At 39.7% G+C, this 17804-nt stretch overlaps 1 protein-coding gene across 2 annotated transcripts in view; it reads left to right on the top strand.

The window, feature by feature from the left end:
* LOC125453891 (inactive dipeptidyl peptidase 10-like) overlaps positions 1-17804 on the top strand; it is a 1598661-nt gene that overhangs the window by 1152908 nt on the left and 427949 nt on the right. For both annotated transcript variants that reach the window (XM_048534000.1, XM_048534001.2), the window contains exon 5: positions 11609-11683. In XM_048534000.1, coding sequence (XP_048389957.1) covers positions 11609-11683 — 75 coding nt within the window. The remainder of the gene's footprint in view (positions 1-11608; positions 11684-17804) is intronic.

Genomic DNA, 17804 nt, shown 5'->3' with positions numbered 1-17804 from the left:
GGCAGTGAATACCATACTCTATGACCATAATTTTCAATGTTCACCTCCTCAAACACAGAGACCTGTGGACCAGTTAATGCATTTGTAGGAAATGTAGAAACAAGAGTTGGTCATTTACTTTCTGAAGCTGATTCTGCTATTCAATTAGATCACAACTGATCTGACGTAACTGAGATAATGGGAACTGCAGATGCTGGAGAATCCAAGACAACAAAATGTGAGGCTGGATGAACACAGCAGGCCAAGCAGCATCTCAGGAGCACAAAAGCTGACGTTTTGGGTCCAGACCCTTCATCAGAGAGGGGGATGGGTTGAGGGTTTTGGAATAAATAGGGAGAGAGGGGGAGGCAGGCCGAAGATGGAGACAAAAGAAGATAGGTGGAGAGAGTATAGGTGGGGAGGTAGGGAGGGGATAGGTCAGTCCAGGGAAGATGGACAGGTCAAGGAGGTGGGATGAGGTTAGTAGGTAGATGGGGGTGTGGCTTGGGGTGGGAGGAAGGGATGGGTGAGAGGAAGAACAGGTTAGGGAGGCAGAGACAGGTTGGACTGGTTTTGGGATGCAGTGGGTGGGGGGGGAAGAGCTGGGCTGGTTGTGTGGTACAGTGGGGGGAGGGGACGAACTGGGCTGGTTTAGGGATGCGGTGGGGGAAGGGGAGATTTTGAAACTGGTGAAGTCCACATTGATACCATTGGGCTGCAGGGTTCCCAGGCGGAATATGAGTTGCTGTTCCTGCAACCTTCGGGTGGCATCATTGTGGCACTGCAGGAGGCCCATGATGGACATGTCATCTAAAGAATGGGAGGGGGAGTGGAAATGGTTTGCGACTGGGAGGTGCAGTAGTTTGTTGCGAACTGAGCGGAGGTGTTCTGCAAAGCGGTCTGCAAGCCTCCGCTTGGTTTCCCCAATGTAGAGGAAGCCACACCGGGTACAGTGGATGCAGTATACCACATTGGCAGATGTGCAGGTGAACCTCTGCTTAATGTGGAATGTCATCTTGGGGCCTGGGATGGCGGTGAGGGGGGAGGCGTGGGGGCAAGTGTAACATTTCCTGCGATTGCAGGGGAAGGTGCCGGGTGTGGTGGGGTTGGAGGGCAGTGTGGAGCGAACAAGGGAGTCATGGAGAGAGTGGTCTCTCCGGAAAGCAGACAGGGGTGGGGATGGAAAAATGTCTTGGTTGGTGGGGTCGGATTATAGGTGGTGGAAGTGTGGGAGGATGATGCGTTGTATCCGGAGGTTGGTGGGGTGGTGTGTGAGAACGAGGGGGATCCTCTTTGGGCGGTTGTGGTGGGGGCGGGGTGTGAGGGATGTGTTGCGGGAAATACGGGAGACGCGGTCGAGGGCGTTCTCGATCACTGTGGGGGGAAAGTTGCGGTCCTGGAAGAACTTGGACATCTGGGATGTGCGGGAGTGGAATGTCTTATTGTGGGAGCAGATGCAGCGGAGGCGGAGGAATTGGGAATAGGGGATGGAATTTTTGCAGGAGGGTGGGTGGGAGGAGGTGTACTCTAGGTAGCTGTGGGAGTCGGTGGGCTTGAAATGGACATCAGTTACAAGCTGGTTGCCTGAGATGGAGACTGAGAGGTCCAGGAAGGTGAGGGATGTGCTGGAGATTTCCTGCAAAACTCTCAATCTCAGTTTCAAATTTAACAATTGATTTAAAATATCAATTATCATTGTGGCAGAAAGTCCCAAATGTCTTCAAACCTTTATGTACAGAAGTCTTTAGTATTATCATAGCTGAATTTTTCAGTGCAATTTTTAGACTCTACCGTCCATCTTATACTACCTGAAGTGATATGAGTGAATACATATACTCATTTCAAACTTGCAAACTTCATACTGCAGAACAAATGCAGAACTGTTACTTGGCAGGCAAATACGCACAACTCTCCACAGCCAGCACATGTTAATACTCTTCGGACCACATAATGTATTACTTGAAAAGCAAGGGAAGATTGTGACATCTATGACTGACATGCAAGTAACTAATTTCCCAAAGTGAACATTGGGGTTTGAGTACAGCATTCAACTGATGGAACCTGAAATCCAGCAGAAAGAATCAGAATGCACAGAACCAAGATCATGTCAAGAATGCATACCAAAACCAGAAAGACAGTGCAATGAAACATGCCAAATCAGAACAGTACCACAATAAGAAACATTGAGCAGTCCTATTATGAAGAAAACACAGCTTAAGATGCAACACAGAAAAAAGCAACTCCAACCCACCATTCTACAAGCACACTGCACATTACAGCTGGATAAGCAAACAAATCATAGACTTCAGAAACTTGTAAATATGTTGCTCTGTGTTAAAGTGCATTTAGAAATAATGTTTATTCTTTAAAATTTCATGTAAAAAGTTCATGCTTTAAAGGTAAATCTTCAGTTTTCATCATAGAGAGTATTGTGATATGGGTATGTGAACCTCTAAGGGAGTGCATAATAAACTGTTGTTAGCTATTACATGATTCAACAAAATTTGTTGTATTCATCCTGTGATATGTATTGAATCTGCGAGCGACAGGGTAGAAATACTTAACTTCCCAGTTACACCATGTATACGTATAGTCGAAGGGCTCTTGTGCAATGTCAGTGTCATTGCCTCAGAGCCAAAGACTTCATTTCAAGCTCCAACTGCATCAGAAGTGTGTCATTTTTACATCTAAATAGACTGATTAGAAATATCTAATTATAGGGTTGTTTTCAAATAAAGAACCCAGATTATTGCTTCACCAATCTTTGATTCTGATTGATAGATGTAGAGAAGAATGTAACACTTCCAACCATCGAATGTGGTTTCTCTTTACCCCATCTGTTCCCCTTAATAACTTGAAAACTTCAACAATTATCGGAAGTGAAAGCAAAAGAGTAAAGGGAAGGCAGGGGAGTAGGAGTAGGTGAGCTGTGCACCAGAGAGCCAGCATGGATGTGATGGGTGCAATGGCCTCCTTATTGGCTGTAAGGATTCTACACTTCCAAAATAGGTCAGTGATTAAGCTCCTGTATTTTCGGGATAATAGTGCTAGTTTACACAATGTGTGCTCATAATGTAATTCAGGATGCCCAGGTATCATTCTGGTAAACCTATGTTGCACTCATTTGAAGGTTAATGTTTTCATCCTAAGTCATGGTGTCCAAAACTGCTCCCCTACTGTCGATGTGAACTAATTACAGTCTAAGCATGGTTTTACTCTGTTGTATTCAAGTCCTCTAAATATAAAGGCCGGAATTCAATTTGCACTTTTGATTATTTTTGGGCCATTTATGGTATTTTAACTAACTGTGTATCTGAACTCTGAAGTATGCCACAATAGATACGTTGACCATCAACGGCTGTAACTTGGAGCGCCATTTGGAGCAGATGATCAAAAGTATTTTTAAGAGCTTCAACATAACAGCTCTGAGGGTGTCTCGCAAAGCTCACAAAATAACAGCATAACCAAGGAGCATTAACATTCTTGACCTCAGGTAGCACCTTCAATGCACAAAGATACACTTAAAAGCTGGAAAAGACAGCACAAGGCAGGCACGAGGTAATTAAGACACATTTTCCCGACAACTGTATGCATGGAATAGTCACTTTTTAACACATAACCCAGAATTCTGAAGTAACTTTGTTCTATGCTTTTCAAGTCTGAGGGAACAAAGGAACAATGAATAATAAATTCAGTGCATCGAGTCTGGTCAATTTACATTCAGGAAATTAATGACTGATCCACGTTCAAAATCAAAGTAATATAAATAAATTATTGCACAAAAACAAAGTTGCTGGAAAAGCTCAGCACGTCTGGCAGCATCTGTGGAGGAGAAAGAAAACGTTAACTCTTTTTTTCTCCTCCACAGATGCTGCCAGACCTGCTGAGCTTTTTCAGCAACTTTGTTTTAGTTCCTGATTTACAGCATCTGCAGTTCTTTTGGTTCTTATAAATAAATTATTGTTCTTTCGGAGTCATAGAGACATACAGCACCGGAAACAGACCCTTCAATCCAATTTGTCCATGCCAATCAGATATCTCATATAAATCTAGTCCAATTTGCCAGCATTCACCCCATATCCCTCTTAAACCATTCCTACTCATATACCCATCCAGATGCCTTTTAAATATTGGATTTGTACCACCCTCCACCACTTCCTCTGGTAGTTCATTCCGTGTACTTAACACCCTCTGTGTGAAAATATTGCCCCTAAGGTCCCTTTATAGCTTTCCCCTCTCACTTTAAACTTATGCTGTCCAGTTTTGAACTCACACGCCCCAGAGAAAAATCCTTGTTTATTTATCCCATCCATGCCACTCATGATTTTTGATCACTTTAAGGTCATCTCTCAGCTTCCAACACTCCAGAGAAAATAGCCCCAGCCTATTCAGCCTCTCTTGTTAGCTCAAACTCTCCAATCCTGGCAACATCCTCATAAATCTATTCTGAACCCTTTCTGGTTTCACAACCTCCTTCCTTAAGGAAAGAAAGCAGAATTGCACACAGTTCTCCAAAAGTGGCTGAACCAATGCCCTGTACAGTTGCAACATGCCCTACCAACTCCTATACTCAATGCACTGACCGATAAAGGCAAACATATCAAATGCTTTCTTCATTATCCTGTCTACCTGCGACTCCACTTTTAAGGAACAATGAAGCTGGACTCCAGGGTCTCTTTGTTCACCAATGCTCCCAAGTCCTTACCAATAAGTCCTGCCCTGGTTTCCTTTTCTGAAATGCAGCACCTCATATTTATCTTAATTAAACTCCATCTGCCACTCCTCAGCCCATTGGCCTGTCTGATTAAGACCCTTTCATGCTGCGAGATAACATAGAACATAGGACAGTACAGCACAGTACAGGCCCTTCGGCCCACAATGTTTTGCCAACCTATTATCATACCTAAGATCAAACTTACCTGCATACGCTTTATTTTGTTATCATCCATGTGCTTATCCAAGTGTCGCTTAAATGTCCCTAATGTAACTGACTCTACAGCCACTGCTGGCAGTGCATTCCACACAATCCCCACTCTCTGTGTGAAGAACCTACCTCTGATATTTTCCCTATACCTTCCTCCAGTCACCTTAAAATTATGCCCCCTCATGATAACCATTTCCGCCCTGGGAAAAAAGTCTCTAGCTATCCACTCTATCTATGCCTCTCACCATTTTATACACCTCCATCAAGTCACCACTCATCCTTCTTCGCTCCAATGAGAAAAGCCCTAGCTCCCTCAACCTTTCCTCATAAGATCTGCCCTCCAGTCCAGGCAGTCTCCTGGCAAATATACACTGCACCATCTCTAAAGCTTCTACATTCTTCCTTTAATAATGTGACCAGAACTGAACACAATATTCCAAGTGAGTTCTAAGCAGGTTTTTACAGAGCTGCAGCATAACCGTGTGACTCTTAAACTCATTTCCTCTGCCAATGTAAGCCAACACACCATACGCCATCTTAACAACCCGATCAACTCGGGTGGCAACTTTGAGGGAACGATGGACGTGGACCCCAAGATCCATCCGTTCCTCCACATTGCCAAGAATCCTGCCATTAACATTTTATTCTGCATTCAAATTTGACCTTCCAAAATGAATCATTTCACACTTTTCAGGGTTAAATTCCATCTGCTACTTTCCCCAGCTCTGCATCCTGTCAATGTCCCCTTGCAACCTACAAGAGCCCTCCACACTATCCACAACTCCATCAACCTTCGTGTCATTGGCAAACTTACTAACTTACTCTTCCACTTCCTCATCCAAGTCATTTACAAAAATCACAAAGAGCAGAGGTCCCAGAGCAGATCGTTCTGGACCACCACTGGTCACCGAGCTCCAGGCTGAATACTTTCCATCTACGATCACTCTCTGTCTTCTATTGGATAGCTAATTCTGTGTCCAGTCAGCCAAATTCCTGTGAATTCCAAGTCTGTTTACTTTCTGAATAATCCCACCTTGGGGAACCTTTTCAAATGCCTTGCTAAAACCCACATTCATCACATCTACCGCTGTACTATCATCAATGTGTTTTGTCGCATTCTCAAAGAATTGAATAAGGCTTGTGAGGCATGACCTTCCTTCTTCACTGTTCACTACCCCACGTCCAATTTTTCTACAGGTGTTAAATTAGGAGCTGCAGTGGTGTAAATGTTGAAATCTTGCCCTGATCATTTCGTCATTTTGATGCATTCACCACTTTGAGTGAAGAGGCACCTATCAACAGCAAAGTGTACCTGAAACTGGCATGTATTCTAGGATGATGTGGGCCTCTTGTATTTGGTTGATGCTCCAGACTGTAGTTCATTATCTGAGAACTATACAATTCTTGTACCAAAACAATCTCAACTTTCTCAGATGTATAGCAGTTAATAGGTAAGAGAAAAGTATATCTGTTTCCTTTCATGAGTCGGAAGTGTTGTTTTGGCCGTATATCATCTTTGAAAGCATGAGATCATTACATACAATAGGAAAAAAATATTGGAGCAACATTTTGACTTTTCTTTAAATTAAAACTTTTCTGCCAATGCATATCAGAATAAAGAAGTATAAATTCTACTTGTTTTGCCTAGGATTAAGTTTTCATGTTTTAAATTCCACAGGCCTCATGCTATTAGAAAAAATCCTTTACAGTTAAGTAGTACATTTTGGGTCTGGAATATATCAACAATCAATTAAGTAATCGAGAAGTGTCGTCACTGCAATAATGTAGGAGCACACAGCAGACAATTTGCTGATAACTAACATAACTGATTGGATAATATGTTCTAATGATGCTCGAGAAATTACTAGAACACTTGTAGAACTATATAATAAAAAGTGCCATGAGATGTTTTACATCCATTGTAGATGGAAGAAAGGGTTATGGTTTAACATCTCTTCAAACAATTATTCCTCCGATAATGCAGCACTCCAAAGTGATTTCGATTGTCAGTCTGCATTACATGCTGCATTTGGAGTGGGACTTGAACACACTACTGCCTGACACACAGCTGAGTAGAATTCCACCCTGAACAAAGGCTGACACCTATTGTTAGGCTAGCCTGAATAATGTATGTGAATACTTTGAGTTTGATTTCTCCCAGGAACTAACTTGATATGTGGTTTAATAATCAGAACTAGGCTTGTATTCAGAAAATGATTAAACAACCTTGCACAAAGTTTTCTTCGTTGTCAAAAGTTATTCAATCAGGTAATAGAGCATTGACCTCTGCTATGGACATCAGTGTACATCCCTGCTGCAATAGACATTGGAATTTAACTATCTGTTTTGTTATCCCTAGGGGTATAATACAATTTGAAAAGCTAAGAGCCTCAGTGGAAAGTGTAATATAGTATTTCCTTTGTCAGATCACAGAGGAGTTAGAAATAGTGTGAAGTGAGCAAGGTCTAATGACCGTTAATTTGTCTGACTTGACAGCAAGTGGAAAGTGTGTTCCTGTCCTATTAAGTTGATTTCTAGTTTTATGGCTAAGTTTCATTTCATTGATGTTTCATTTACCGGTGTTGAAATGATTGAGCAAGTAGTGACTGATTAGGGGAAAGGCTAGACTTCTCCTTTCTGGATTGGTAAAGATCATTGAAAATAGATCGGACTAACAACCATGAAACAGCATCGGAAGCAACCAATCTCCACATGGACAATTTGACCATTCATTTTGATCTTCCTTGTTCCAATATTCCATCTGTCAATTTTGTGTCCTTCACCCACCCATCTAATCCTTAATGTCAATATAATTTCTATCTCATCAACCAACCTGGGTAATAGGTTACACAACTTATTGCCCTGGACAAGAAGGAAAGAAACTCTTTAAGATTGTTTTTGTGTCATGTGAATGGGGTTGGCACAGGACTATAAAGCCTTATAGTGATAGAAATGTCAGTCACTACCATGCTCTTGTTTCTTTCTGATGGGAGATTAATTAGTGTCAATGAGAATGTAACACCAGATGCTTCAGCGAGCTTGAGAGATTTAGGAAAATAGGATCAGTGAGATCTTCTACCTTTCCTAAAAAACTAACAAGACAGTTTTATATCAGTCTCCTCTTAATGTAGCAAAATACAAGTTATATTGCAACTATGCAACAGCAGTGTTTGTGATTACTACGTAAGCAGTGTCAAGAGACAGGAATTGCTGCCACTGTACACGGTAGCTGTGATTATTTCCCATATTGCTGATGTGAGGAAATTGAAGGTGAAAGGCAAGGGACAAAGGGAATATTGAAGAGAGGATGGATTCAATGTTTTAGGGACAGAAGAGGCTGGAAGTAAGACTTTTAGGAAGGGAGAAATTTATTGGGGCATTCACAAATGGAGCTTATAAGGGAAGATACCAATGGGTCTCTTCTTAGAGGGGAAGTTAGAGGTGGGGAGGTTGGTGGAAGTTTAGAGAAATAGAAAGGATACTTTGAAGTGACTAAATTATGTATGTCCACAAGATCTGATAGGGTATGTGCCATTGTGAAAGGGGTAATTTGGAACACAATAGCCAAATCTTTTGACTTACAGACATTGGAGACCAGATGTACCCCGTCAAGATACAGGGCAGAGCTTCTCGGAAGTTCTGACACAATCACTGTGGGAATTGTCTGCAAAAGTAAAACATCCAATTGACAACTATCCTGCTTCCAGAACTGTTCAAAAAAATCAACTCTGTCTTAAGAGTTCGAGTCTTGTGCAGGGTCTAATTTACTGATCTGGATAGTTACGCAGGAACTGCTAGACAGGTAAAAAATAGTTCTAGCAGTACATTATATGCTGTGGTGTATCCATGGTTGAGGGGGTTCGCAGGTGAGTTGAGGAGATCAGTGGTGAATTGAGGGGTCAGTTTAATAGTTGCTCAGGATTACAGTAGGTTTTAATTGCTCTGTCATTTCTTTGATAAATGTTATGCTAAAAATGTCAGAACTATCTGAAATTCCTGAATCTAAGTCATATTTGGTGAACTTTTTGGTGAGTTCCATGCGTAAGGCAATTGCCCCTCAAAAATGTCAACAATTAAAACCTGTATCTGCATTTCCACATGATCCCGACGCACAACTCCTCTCTATGGCTGCTACATGAATGATCTTCCTATCAGAATATCTGGGATATAGAGAAGCTCTGGGACATTTATTCTTCACATATTGAAATACTGTGGCTAGTGCCATACAAAGGGGAATTTCTGCAGATTGTCTGCACTACTTGCTACAGAGATTCCTGAACTGAGTTGAATGTGAAGGATTCTCCATTAGATGATTGCTCAGAAAATTTAGAGGAAAGTAAGGGATTAAATGGGATGAGGTTACTTGCATTCTGCCAATCATCACTGCCCCAAGACATCACTGCAAGAAGTCCTCAAGAATGGGTAGGTGACCAAAACACCTTCCGTTACTTCATCCATGTCCTTTCCTCCACAATAAGGTCTGAGTCAAAATATTTATGGAAGATCCTGTGGAAAATTCCCTTCGCAACTCCTCCAATAGTGAATTAGCACCAGCAAACTGCAATATGAATAGAGTGATATCCGACTTGGACTGGCAATTAGTTAACAATACTTGTGCTATCAAAGGTCCATGAAAGGAACAACTAAAGCAAGAGAAAGCTCAGTCAAACCCCTTTAACCCTCAATGACATTATCATTAGCAATACCTGACTACCAACATCTTTATATGGAGTGGGATCCCATCAGGCTCATCCATGTCAGTTCTATGGCTTCAAAAGGAGAGCAAATTCACAAAGAGTGGCTAGTCAAATACATCAAAAATAGTTAACCTTTGAAACTACCTATGTCCGGGTATGATGGAATACCCATAATTCACCTGTTTTACTGTAGCCACAGCAATGCTGAAGATCAACATGATATCTATAGCGTGATTCACTTTGTAGCACCCTGCCACAGGGCTTTGTATACAACCTCTCTATCAGTACTACACTGCAACTGCAATATATTCAATACAACAGCTCCATCGGGAAATCTGTGACAAAGGCTTTCCATTTGTCTGAAAGTGGGTTAAAGATAATACACCAGATGGAACCGATGTCAAGTTAGGTTAACTATTTTGCATTAGACCACTATGCAGAGAAAATCATACTCAATAAGATGTCTATTGGAAATAAATGTCTTAATCCATTTAAGAAGAGAGAGCGCTAATTTCTGTTGAGATGTTCTTGGTTATTAGAATCAAATAATGTGTAGTTGATAAAGTGGAAGCTACAATGAATCCTTAGTAATCACAGGGACTAGTATGAAAGAAGCATATCCTACAAAAAAGAAACAGAAAATGCTGGAGAAATTCAGGTCTAGCAGCAAAAACAGAGTTATTGTTTCAAGTCTGGTGAATCTTCATCAGCACACAGGCACAAAAAGTATTACAAACCTAGTGGAAAAGTACAGTGGATTGCCAACAAGTTGAGCAACTCAGTGACAATGACATGGCAATGACAAAGCACTTCTGTAGTTCGTGCAGTTAATTTTCAATCCCTGTCAGTGTTTTTTTAAAAATTTTATATACAGGATGTGAGAATTGCTGCCAATATTTGTTGTCCATGTGTAACTGCTCTTAACTAAATTGAAAACGTAAAAGTATGTCCCTGCTTATTTCTATTGACACCAAAAGCTGAGCTGAGCTTAGGAAATATGCTATTTCTATAACTTACATGTTAATGTACAATGTGACAAGGAAAAATGCTTGTCCACTTTTCTTCTTAAAGAAACAAATCTTGTGTTCACATGCAGGGGATAAAAGAAATATCACACCCATATCTCACCAAAAATACCACTTTTGATATTGTAAAGCTCTAATTCTGAAAGATTTCTGTATATTTTTTAAAAAAAACTGAATTCTGTTATCAGTATTTTTACATTTGATGTCAATACTACCTTAAAATACCAATACTTTCAGAAGCACTTTAGTTCTTCATTGAAATGCATACTTACACTGTTGCTGACGTCATTAAGCATACCTCACATAAATAGACAACTTCACATTTGCAGAAGTGTTAGATGTGCCCCGGCATTTGACAGCTGGGATGTTCATTACTCACGAATAATCTCATAGGTTTGAAGTTTCTCACCACTGAAAATAGGTATTGAAAATAATAAAAGAAAGTAGAATGTTCATGCAAATAGTTTTAGTTACTGATGTAAAAACAGTATTCTTCAGGTAATAATTTCCGTGGGTGTTGAATTTTACTTGCAGTGCAGAGTGTTTTGTATGTTCAATGCTTCATCTTCAGTAGTATGAGTTTTGATATGATCAAATATATTTATGAAGTAAATTCTATGATCTATGTAACATCAAGAATTCAAAAATGAAATGATTCAAATGATGTTTGAAACCATTCTAAAATAGCAATCTTGCCACTATTGTGTGCAAGAGGCAGGGATAATAAAAGAAGTTAATTCATAAGATGCTTCAAGGAGCTGTAATTCTCCAAGCTTCAGCTTGTGAGAAAGTTCATATTTAAGAACTTGCATTTTGTGCACGTTATTTGAATTATGACAGTTTTACTGCGCGCCTGGCAAAAGTTTAGACCCAACACAAAACTGTTGATCAAACAAATGATTGTCGCAAGAATAATATTAGGATAAGATTTGAAAATGCATTCCTTTGTTAAATATATCTTGTATTTTTCTTTTGTTCCCTAGGTGGTTTTTAAAGCAACAAAATACTCTGTCTCTCCAGATCTCAGATTTGTCCTTCTTGCATATGACGTCAAACAGGTACACCAACAATAATGCAAGATAGTTTTTTTTCAGAAAAATATCGTGGAAGTGTTTTTTTCTGCTGATGTCACAAGTGCATTTTTTTGACATTGAGATGTATCAGTATACTTGTTTGAATGCTTCCAGATGCAATCTAGTTTGATTATTTTGGCAGTTGTCAGAAAAAAAATAAGGACTTGAATGTCACTGTGTGTCAATTTTCTCCTGTGAAAACACATGTTGTCCCCGGCTACAGTAAATAGTGTACTTGTTTCAACTCCAAATCCACTTGTTCATTTTCCCTCTATAAATAGCAAGAGATGAAAAAACAAAAATAGTTTGCATCGAGAAAATAAAAATTATCTAACGCATCCATTTTATACTTGTGTAAATATGAGCGCTTAGTGGCATAACAGATGGTTTTTTCGCTATATTAAATGAATTTAATGGCTTTGTCTCTATAATAATATCATTTCTGCATTTTTTAGTCTTGAAATGATTTGCTTTTTGCTTCAAAGGTGTTAACAAAAGAGGAAAAATTAACTTGTACGAACTCCTGGATTTGTACCGAACACCCATTTAACTGCAGTAAAAAAAAATCCAGATCAACATTTGTCTATTATTAGCAAAATAATCTGTAGCACTGTGATTAAATAATAGCAAATTGCAGAAGTCTCTGAAGTCCTGGAATTTCTGAAGTACTGGAATTTAAACATGATTCTGCTAATATCTTGCTATATCTTCTACAGGAGATTATCAAAAACTCAAGAAAAATGTTAACCAATGAAAATAATATGAAAAAGAATCTTACTTTGTTAGCAATGCTTTAATTTTTCTATATCTCAGCTGTCCATGTTCAATTTTGCACCCCTACTACCAACCCATTGGCTATCAATATTACAGTTGAAAGGCTACTCAAGACAGATTGGATTGAGAAGAAATTTCAGAGTGAGCCCTTTAGGATGTCTGCCAATATAGTTTTCAACAGTGTGGAGATTCCTTGCAAGAATAAAGCAATCAAAACTTTTTTTTTTCTAATCTAGAAATTGAAAGGATAACAGGAAAATACTTTCACAAAGCTTTGCAGTTGCTAATGTATGTTGGTAGTTGGCTGGATAAGGTGACATGTGTTCATAGCGCTTGGCAGAGTATGGTTGGGTTACGAAGATGCAAGCTGCTGCTGCTGAATCTTTGCATTTTCAGTTGGTGAAATCATGTAATTCAATTGAATATGGCATCTCTTCCCACTCATCTAGTAGCAATGCACCCAATATTTCCAATCCTGACTTGACATCTTAATCACAAGCATGTTTAATCAACCTTCCAGCTTCCCTTGCCTCACCCAATCCCGTCACTAAAATCTGGAAGAACAGCTTTTCATTTTCCCTATGGGGACACTGCAGCCCTCTAGATTCTATTGAATTGAATAAGTTTAGGGCCTGAGCACTTATTTTCCAAATCCTTACCCTAACTGCAAAAACCCGATCTTGCCATCACGTGAGCCGCTACCACAAACTATTTATGGTCCCCATAAGCAGCTGTTCATTCCCCCAGGCTGACCTTTATCTGTCCCTCTTCAATACCCAACTATTTTCCTCTCTCTCTCTCTCTCTGGGCTTTATCTGTACCCTCATGTTTACTTCCACCCCTCTCCTGACTCCACCTTCATCCTGTACACCAACCTTTCCCCAACAAAAGGGTCACTGCACCCAAAATGTTATATCTGCTTTCTTTCCACAGATGCTGCCAGAGCCACTAGGTTTTTCCAGCAATTTCTGATTTGTCATAAAATCTAAATTTGTGCCTTTGTCACCTCTGTATGCAATTACATAATTACTTTCCTGGCCAATCTCCTACCTCTACACTCCTCAAATGTCAACTTGTACGAACATCTCATGCCTATATCTTGTCCAATTAAATAGGGCTAAAATGTCTATTTCTGCTGAGGCACAGATTTACCCTAGATGAGTCTGGAGCCAAGTGGAATGCCGAGAAGTATTAGTGATGGGCAAGGCAGATATCTAGTTTAGGACCCTGCTGAGACCATCAAAGACTGACTATTCTGCCATTATCCCTTTCTTCTATCCTGTGCACTGACCCTCTACAAAATCTCATCCCATTTTACTGGACCTGTCAGACTGGCAGGCTTCAGTGAAACTCCCTGTAACCCCAACAGGGGCTGCCAATCCTGGTGGTGTTGTTGAAAGCAGATGCCTGCCAGCCAGTTGATTGCCAGCATCTCCTAGAGCTTTGGCTTCTTTCTCAGGTAGGGACTGAAATCTTGCTTTGAGCCAGTAAATGGTCTACAGGTCATTAAATTGATGCAGGGCAAGTCACTCGAATGGGGGTGATCTTATTCCTGACATTTGTGCCAATGGGCAGGCACCCCGAGCAAGAGTAACATTTAGCCCCTACTTCTGATCAACATGGATGGTAAGTTTGTTTCCAAAATTCCTTTATTTAAATATATAACTTCCTTTTCTATAAAATGGCCTTTCTGAGCATGTTTTGAAGCTGTGAGTTCACAAAGAAAATCAATGAAATGTCCTTTAGTGCGCTTGTTCACTCTGTGGACTGAGAAGTTCTGAATAAATGAGAAAAGCCTGCAATTTCCACAAGGTTGAGTAGACATTTTATTGAGTTGAAATGTGGATGAACAAATGGTTTATAAAAGGTGTCATTGGTTTCAGCAATTCATGAATCAATCTGTTACATGGTAAAAAGAGAACATTATCATAGTCATGTCACATAGTATAACTTTTGCTACTATGGCCTAGCTTTCTTAACATTTATGTTGCGAAATTAATACAGGTTAGATTCAGTGAGCAAGGAGTTAAATCCCATGTAGCATCTTACTTACTGTTACCCAATGCTTATTTGTCAGCGAATGAAAGCTTTAAAGTTTCGAAGTGTTAATGAGCTACATCAATTGATGGATCAAACACTCATGAGAATGTTTATCATGCAGTTTTCTGTAACTTTGAAACAATGGAAGTCAACGAACATAAACCTAAGCATAATTTGACCTTCCTCCTCCCCAGAGAGACTGCAAAAAGCCTTTCAGGAAGACTACTGCTGTTTAAAAATAACTCTCTACCATGTTGAACAGTTTTTTGCTACTCTACATCTAATTGCATTGCTAAAATGGGACTGGCTTGCAAGGCAACTGCAATGAACTACTGGTAGATAAAAACCATGTTCCTTTGCAACAAAATGTTCATGTTGTTCCAATGTATTGAAATTGCATTTGCTGCAAATATTCACTCTGTATTCAGTGTATTTGAACTAAAGGAGTTTCTCCAATGTTAATTTCACAGGAGTTGACATCTTTTTAAGTGGGCTTTTATAAGCATTGTGAAATTTGAAATAAAAGTCAGTTAAGATCTGTAATGAGTGGATGATGTGCTCCATCAGTTTACTACTCAAGTGGTGAAAATGTAAGTCTTTTCTGATGTTTCAGCATAATGCAATTTGGAGGATATTCATTACATTTCATAGTATCACAATATAATCACCCATTAATTTGAGACATTGGAATTATAGAAATGTGTGATTGTTTAAGTATTTTTAGATTAAACTGGCTAATACCTTTTAAACATAGCAGCTGATCGTCTATGACATTGCTGACAATGGGTTTGAGAACCCAATATTTTATACCAATGTAAGAACAATGAATTTCTAACACACAATGGAGCCATTTTATAGGGCGCCCAGTTCATGTCGAGAAAATGTTATCACTAAGCTACAAGTAGCCAAAAATACAAATGATAGACTGGATCCCGCAATTTTGTAGCATTGAGTGGTCTGTAGACCAACCTAGTTAGGCCAAAAGTGGATCTGGAAAGGGAAGTTGTGATTGTAGCCAATGGGATATGCAACACAATAGTAACACTTATTAATCTTATGGGGTCCTAAGGAACAGCCCTGATAATCCTGGTACCCCATGAAAATGTATTAGACTTACCAAAAGCGCAAACAAAAAAAAATGGATGCTGGAAATCTGTGAAAAAAAGAGTGCTGAGGAAACACAGTCAGATTGGAAACACGTATAGAGAGAAAATAGAGTTAACATTTTGAATCCCATGAACTTTCCAGTAATGAAAGGCTTGTGCTTCTTCAGCACGATTTTTGATTAAACCTACCGGTTAGCGATCTCCGTTGGTATGCCATCGTGTTTTAAAGAGTAAACTATTGACAGAATACTATGTGCTCACAAGGAAGTTAAAATGTTATCATTTTTCCATGTATGTAACAGGACCTGTGTGGAATAAATTAATGCGGATTTTGTCTTGGCCATCAAGTTAAACAAAACTGCAACAATTTGCATTTATTGCAGCAGAAAGTCTCAAGATACTTCATTGTCTTTATCTGTCCTTTGATTCAAGGATGAACTGTATACAATTATGAGGGGCACAGGTAGAATAGATAGGAATAAACATTTTCCCCTTGATGGAGGAATTAATAACCAGGAGGCAGGAGGTTTATGGGAGACGTGAGGAAAAACTTTTCTCCCCCACCCCCAGAGGATGATGGGAGTCTGGAACTCACTACCTGTAAGAGTGATGATATCAGAAACCCTCATAACATTTGAGAAGTAATTAGATGTGCACTTGTTACACCAAAGCATACAAGGCTATGGGTCAAATGCTGCAAAATGGGACTACAGTAGTTGAACAAATAGTTGTTCTTTTTAACTGGCCCAGAAAAGATTGGCCAAATGGCCTTTTTCTTTGCTGAAGTTCTCAATGATGTCTACGTATGGCTGCAAGTGACTGCCATGGGACTTCATGTGACTGAAAAGGGCAATTCTTGATCAGCAAATCTTTGCATACATGAGGCAGGATGCCCCATCAGGAAATGGAATCACCATTAAGCAGCTACAGGATAGTGATAAAGTTTTTTGAACATCTAAATCCCAAGAAAATAATGCACAAAGCCTTATGATTTACTGAATCAAATTCTATCTTCAGGTCAATGGGATCAACGAGGATTTCATGGTGGTGTTCTCAACATTTTACTTGGATTTGTCTGGGAAAAATGACCTTGTAAAAGTCTTCTCTTTAGAAGAATGAAAGTTACACACTATCTCTCGCAGGTGTTTTTTTTTCACCCACAGGAGTTAGATGATTCAGGAGAATGTGTATCAAAACCTTCTTAACAAGAGGGAATTGCATCAGTTGTCTCCTTTCTTAAAGATAGTTAATTTTTCTCCCAAGTCTGTGGGATGAGTGCAAGGAATCTTAATGCAAGCAAAGGCCCACCAGCTTTGAAAACATTGACTGTAAAATCTGCAGTCTTTGTTGTTGTTCATCTGTTTGATTGCTTGATGCAACTCTCTTGTCAGCAGTAGTCCATCCATGGATTCTAACACAAGGAATGGTGGGTGGTCTGGAGGATGCAGAGTGAGACAACGGAGGTGTTGTGATAGTGATAATGGGAACTGCAGATGCTGTAGAATCCAAGATAACAAAGTGTGGAGCTGGATGAACACAGCAGGCCAAGCAGCATCTCGGGAGCACAAAAGCTGACATTTCGGGCCTAGACCCTTTCTCTCTGACAAAGGGTCTAGGCCTGAAACGTCAGCTTTTGTGCTTCTGAGATGCTGCTTGGCCTGCTGTGTTCATCCAGCTCCACACTTTGTTATCTAGGTGTTGGGATAGCCTGGAGAGGTTGTAACAAAAGTGTTCTTTCTATCTTTCCAGAATTTGGGCTTTTTTTTTAATGGATTGGTGAAGAACCGTTAGACTAGGGCCTGTAGACAAATTTCAGAGCATCATGGAATCTAATCTAATCTTTACGGTCTACACATCATTGATGTTCATCTGTTTTCTGATTCAGCCAAGTATCTTGCATCCCTCGTTTTAAAATAAAGCTTAAATAAGTCAGAAAACCCCTGGAGAAGCACAGTAACAAAAAAACAAAACCAAATGGTCAATGGAAACTTGCAGAACTATAACGCAAACTTATCAAATTTCAATCAAAATGTTGTTATCAGGATCATGATGCACCCCAAATACACAGGGACATTTTCTACTTCAGAGAAGGAGAAATGGTTTTAAACTAACTTCATGAGGGTAAAACTTAGATCTGATTTCCAGTGAAAATCATTGCTTTTCAATATGAACCATTGAAGTGAAGC

This window comes from Stegostoma tigrinum, chromosome 7 (genome assembly GCF_030684315.1).
Source record: "Stegostoma tigrinum isolate sSteTig4 chromosome 7, sSteTig4.hap1, whole genome shotgun sequence".
Lineage (NCBI taxonomy): Eukaryota > Metazoa > Chordata > Chondrichthyes > Orectolobiformes > Stegostomatidae > Stegostoma > Stegostoma tigrinum.
This window is presented reverse-complemented; position numbering and strand designations above follow the sequence as displayed.